Consider the following 6,079-nt stretch of genomic DNA (forward strand, 5'->3'; position numbering starts at 1 on the left):
TCAAAATCTGAATGTTCCTGAACTATGCGATCTCTGTTTAGATGTGACTTCTTCCCTTGTTGACTCATCTCACATTATTGTTGTGCGGCGCCCGCTTGTTTCTCATACAAAATCACACATCCGCGCCAAGGACCCCGAGTCCGTTCGTCAATCATGCAAGTGTTCAAAAGTTGCTCTCCGTGTATTGCTTTAATGCTCTAAAATTGTCGTCCTCTGAAGACTTTGCTCTGAACTACTGTTTGCTGTGTATCGTAATCGTATCTTCAAAATCCTCACCAAGACCTCGCTGACCCCTTTGCCGTCCCTTGCTGTTGCCTCCATGTACCATGTCCCAATAGTGAAACTGAGTTGTCTAAAAGTACACTGTCCAGCATTCCAGTATCTTGATCGGTGTCTTGGTCACATCGTCCGCCCCCCAGCAAAGTCCACGTGCGCGTTTGTACCTTTTGTCCGACAAATTCGTTTTGATTACTGTCTCTGTCCGTCAAAAAAAAAGTGCGCCTTATAAACCACTTCGACAACCCATCCGCCACCCCCTTTTCTTCTACCTTTCTTTTCGTGGTCTTATCAAGCTAAAAAAGATCGTTCGTTTTTTTAGTTTTTTGTTAGTAAAGAACAGTAAAGACCATTCCAATTCGCCTCCTCCACAGGAACAAGAAAACGAGAAACAGCAGAAACTCCTTAGAAAAAGAACCAGAGAGAAAGAGAGACAGAAAGATAGTGAGAGGAAGAGAAAGAGCTTCGCGCAGGCACAACATCTCAACGCAAAAGCATACTAATGAATTTTCTTCTCTCTCCCCTCCTCTCATGCCCTTTCATTGTTTTTGTGTTGTGTGGTGATGAAACACCTAAAAATGCTCCCTTAAATGCACAAAATACATCCTTCCGTTTACACACACACACCACACAAACACACCCACATAAATACCCAACCCCACCACAATTATCTGTCATGAATCATGTGAAACACTTTGCGCACGGAATCGCTGGACCCCGCGATGGTGGTGCCGGCTGAGCAGCAACAGGAGCAGGATCCTACCAATCTGTACATCGCGAATCTTCCCTTGAACTACAAAGAGACGGACGTGGAGAATCTGCTGTCCAAGTACGGCCAGGTCATCTCGACCCGAATTCTGCGCGATCAGAATGCACAGTCGAAAGGTAAGGGCGTGTTGGCGGCGAGTTAAGTAGACGAGTTGCGACGAGAGAGAGAGAACCTCACTAATATCTCTCCTTTCACTCTATCCCCCAGGTGTCGGTTTTGCGCGAATGGAATCACGGGACAAGTGTGAGCAGATTATACAGATTTTCAACGGCACGCTGCTGCCGAACGCGAAGGAACCGCTGCTGGTGAAGTTCGCCGACGGTGGGTCGAAGAAGAAGAACCCGTTCAAGAGCCCGGACCCGAACACGCGAACCTGGCGCGAGGGAGCCGAAGGCATCCCGGTCACCTACGATCCGAACATGCAGCAGAACGGCATCGGCGTGAACGTCGGCACGCACATCAACATGCCGTACAGAGGGTTCAGCACGCCGCAGATGGGCAGCTATGCCGTGCCCGGCTCCCAGTGGGTGCCGAGCTACATGATGACGCAGGCGATTGCCCCCGTTGAGGAGCAGGTAAGGGTAAGCGAGGCGAGGGCAAATGGGGCGTGGGGTGGCTTTGGGCGCGTGTATTTCATGTGATCTTTCTCTCTCTTTCTCCCCTCGACTCGACAGCAATACGTTCAGGTTCCTGCTTCGCACCTGAGCGTCGGCACACCGTACAAGACGGACGGTGTGACACCGGTGCAGCCCCGTGGCGTCTCGATGATCATGTCCAGTGATAATCCAGCCGCCGTCCAGTACGGCATGATGCCCCAGCTGGCAACACTGCAGATTGGCTCCTCGGTATGTTTTTTTTTTTTTAAGTTGACTAGCTGGTTCTTCCTTTAAACTAATTCAATCCACTGCTCCACTTCCACACTCTTCCAGCCGATCCTATCTCTCCCGCAGCAGCAGTACATCAGCCCGACAGCCTATCCGTACTATCCGACCCATCCGACGTCGGTCATCCACACGCTGCAGATGGGCGACACGGAGCAGGCGAGCACGGCCGCCTCGCCGGACGAAGCGTACACCACGCAGTATCAGCACGCACCGAAGTAGATCTTGCCGGTGCCGCGCGTAAAGATCACACCCACAGGAAGAGGCCAGCCAGCAGCAGCCGCCGCCGCCCTCCCGTAGCCAAGACACAACCACCACCACCACCACCAACCACTACAACCACCCAACCATCACCATCGCCGACTTTGAAATGCTGAAGCACGATCGAAAGAGAGAGAGAGAAAGAGAGAGATAGAGAGAGAGAGGAAACGATGAACAGTTGCCCAGCAGCCGCAACAGCAGCAACGCAACCACTCGATCGCGTGTTTCTTTTAGGGCAGTTTATTTGAAAAGTGCGTTTTTTTGTTTGTTATCCTTTCTTCACACATTGGAAGAATCGAAAGAGCGAAGATGATCGCGGAGGGTCGCAAAAATACCCCCCTTCCCCCGTGAGGGTCATGTACACCGATCATGGCTAGCGACGAAGCAGGCAAGAACACCGCATTACGTAGTAGATGCATCATTTCCACGAAATGAGAATGACTTGACGTAGCAAGAACAAACACATCACACACACGCGCGCGCGCGCGCTGATGATTGAAGGTAGTATTAGAGCAGCAGACGTTGATCGTAGCCGATCAACTGCTAGGGGTATGTGTGAAGCATGTATTTACCAAATGAGACGATGCGCCGTTCAATCGAAAAGGGTAACATTGGAGAAAACCGCAATTGTCCGGGACTGAGGGTGCCACGAGAAAGAAACGCTCGAACGAAAGAGGTAAAGAGCGCTTCCGTTCCTTCACCTCTTTTGGGTTTTTTTTTATTGCGCGCAGAAAGGTAGGCCAAATAAATGAAGATACCTCAAAACACGATGCCACGCGCAACCGGTGCGCGGTTTGAACCTGCTTACCGCAAACACCGCGCAAGCGCGCACTACGAAAACGAAATGAAACTAATACGAATGAAAACAGCAGCGCCACTAATCGCGCGACAAGACACGAACCCCCCTCGCACGAATCCTCATGTAAAGCAGCAATGAGATGGAAGTAAGAACGTGTGTCCGGTCCGGTGACAAATCACACACGATCAGCGACACCCGCGTAATGACTGAATAACAAACTCAAAACTGCGCTTGTTGTCCCTTTCCCCGATGCTACTCACACGTGCGAAACTGTGGGCACGCTAGCGATATGGCGAAGTGGTGTAGTTTCGCCCCCACTTCCTGTTGAGTGGCCCGTGCCATAAGCACGATGAAAAAGGCTTTTGAAATGGAACCCCTGTGCACATGGCTACTGCTGTGCTCTCGCGAGGGACACGGTGGTGGAAGCTCAGAGCAATGCTTGCTTGCTCTGGACTAGTTGATTGCTGTGCGCGCAAAAAAGACTGTCATAATCGCACGCGCGACCGTAGAGTGCGCAACGAAACTGAAGCCACGCGATCTTTAAACGATCATCCAAAGAAACAGGAACGGTTAGGCTTTGTTCTAATGCCCATCATTATCATCGTCACCGCTCAAAAGTAGTTGGTGTAGATTATACACAGATTGATCGCTTCCGGCGGAGTAAGTGTGTGTTATGGTTTCCCCGGGAGCTAACCACCCTCCGGAACGGAAATGAAGAAAAAAATCCCCAAAATTTCCCCGCCCCCCCCCCCCCTTCCTCCCACACGAAAGCTGGATTGGTACTGTCTGCTCTTCCCTGTGCTGTTTGTGGGAAAAATGCGTCGCCCGAGTTTTAGTAGAGTTAATTTTAATTTATTGTTTTTCTTGTTTTCCCCCCTTTATTGCCCTTTTTCCTTTTTCTGTGTTTTCCATTCCAATGTGTGGAAAATGTGTTTTTGTGTCTTTGTTAATTAAAAAAAAAGAATGGCGCGGTAATACGCGCAAGAAGAGTAAACGGCGGAGCTCTGGGATTTTTTTGTTTGTTTTGTTTTGTTTTTGGGAGGTACGGAACGAAACGTGGAGCAGGAACAGTTAGCGTAAGGTTACACACGTATAGGGGACAGGGGAATATTTGAAATTTGCGCGAGAACGGGCCGGACAGACGGATAGCCGCGCCGGCGGGTGTGACGTTGCGAACGAAACCGGCGGCGGAAGCTGAAAGCGTAAGAAACTAGTTTATATTTTAGTCGCGTAGAACGAACGATTTAATGCAGAAGCAAATCCCAATGAAAGCGGGGAATAGAGGAAGGGAGCGAATGAGAAGAAAAAAACACACCCCTCACCACACACTCCTCGGGGCCCGTCTTTTTCTGTGCTTTTTGTGTCGTAATGTGTGCAGGTTTGACGTGGAAGAAGTAATTAGCAAAGGAAGGCGTGCGAAACGAGGGGGAAAACACACACACACACACTGGGCTTATTATTGGATAATGGAAGAAAAAGGCAAGAGAAGAATGAGTAGAAAATTTAAAGCAACACACACACACACACACACACACACACACACACACACACACACACACACACACACACACACACACAGGAAAGCTCGAAAAACCCGCCACCCGGCAGAGTATGTGTAGAGAGTCAGTAAATGCCGCGACACGGATACCCGCTCGCGCTAGCTTGATAAGGTTAGTTTTTAGTGTGTTTAGTATGTTAAGTAGGATTTTTCGAAGGACTCTTCCCCCCCATCCAACTAGCCCCTCCACACCCTAGCGCTCTCCCTTAGTTTTTTTTTTCTTGCTATTTTCAAATCATTTCCCACAAAATGCACAGACTCTTCTGTTTTTGTCTGTATTTGTGGCTTGTGTTTTGTTTGTTTTCTTTTTCCCGTTGTTTTTGCATCTCCACTGACTGGTTGTTAGATTTGACTTTCACGACCACAGCGTGTTATTGTATTTTTTATGTATTATTTTAGTTGTTTTTGATTTTTACTGTCCACACTGACGTGTGTTGATCACGTTTTTCACAACAGTTCTTCCATTTTAGTTTTTTTTTTCTTTTTCTGCTTCCACTTTTGTCCTTGGTGTGATTGTGATAGCGCTTAATGTTGGAAGAACGCGGTACGTAAAGAACGGTGTTAAACGTTCTCTAGGAAAAGTGAATCTAGAATGAATGCGCAAGCAGATGATCGAAACAATGTGAGCAAAGTAAAGTGAAGCATAGAAAATAGAAGCAAAACTATCCAACCCATTTTCTCCCTTTCTCTGAAAAAACGAAAAGCTTCTGAGTGCATTTGCCGCACGAGCGACGAACACGTGTCTCGTGTTATTTTTTTGTGTACGAATTCATTTCCAATTAGATTCGTTAGCAAATCGCGTTAAATTGAGTTTTGTTTTGTTTTGTTTTTTTTTTGATTTATTAAATGCACGTTAGAAATTAGTCCACTTTTGCGTACGGATCGGATAGTACGATCGTATGCCCCTCCCCCCCGCCCCCCTTTTTCTCCCATCTTTCGTCCCCCCTCTTCTCCCCGATTCCTCGCTTGACGAAACAGTGAACGTTTACGAAGATAAGTTGTGAATGAATTAGGATTATTCAAGAGAGAACACGAAAAGATCGGGCACCGTCGCCGCCAAAACTCCACACAAACACACACACACATACAGACATGGTGCCGATGTGGTGCCCCCGAACGCGGCGCCTAACGAACATTTGCGGATAAATAAATGGAACATGAGTGTGTAGTACCGAGCAAGGCCCTTCTTGAAGCTGAAAGCGAGTGCGTCCTGCGTCCTCCGTACAGTTGGGGGAAATTAATGAGAAAACAAAACTAAAGTGCTCCATCGGCGAAATTGGCCATTGTTTGTTGCTTGCTTTTACTTTTGGTGAGTTGTGAGTGCAATGTTGTTGTTTTTTCCACCGTTTTCTTTCCCGCCTCTTTTTCACCCATATCACATGTGTAATGTTCAAATGTTTTAGTTCTCACTGACTCTGCGATGTAAGTGTTTTCTTTTTTTTATGATTATTAATTTATCTCCCTTTTTTTCATTTTTCATACCTACTCACTGGTTACTTTTGTGTTCTTTTATTTTCAGTTTGCTCTCTGTTACT

At 47.6% G+C, this 6,079-nt stretch overlaps 1 protein-coding gene across 31 annotated transcripts in view; it reads left to right on the top strand.

Annotated features, from left to right (window-relative positions):
* The window catches only part of LOC121592004 (protein alan shepard), a 204,518-nt gene extending 198,799 nt beyond the window's left edge, over positions 1–5,719 (top strand). For 29 of the 31 annotated variants that reach the window (XM_041913183.1, XM_041913163.1, XM_041913164.1 and 26 more), the window contains 4 exons: positions 1,020–1,161; positions 1,253–1,626; positions 1,720–1,890; positions 1,975–5,719. In XM_041913183.1, coding sequence (XP_041769117.1) covers positions 1,020–1,161; positions 1,253–1,626; positions 1,720–1,890; positions 1,975–2,148 — 861 coding nt within the window. In that variant the 3' untranslated portion in view covers positions 2,149–5,719. Of the gene's footprint in view, positions 1–989; positions 1,162–1,252; positions 1,627–1,719; positions 1,891–1,974 lie in introns of all 31 variants that reach the window. The other 2 variants (XM_041913181.1, XM_041913182.1) reach the window with 2 other exon arrangements.
* Positions 5,720–6,079: the final 360 nt, after the last annotated feature.

The sequence above is a fragment of the Anopheles merus genome, chromosome 2L (assembly GCF_017562075.2).
Source record: "Anopheles merus strain MAF chromosome 2L, AmerM5.1, whole genome shotgun sequence".
Taxonomy (NCBI): Eukaryota; Metazoa; Arthropoda; class Insecta; order Diptera; family Culicidae; genus Anopheles; species Anopheles merus.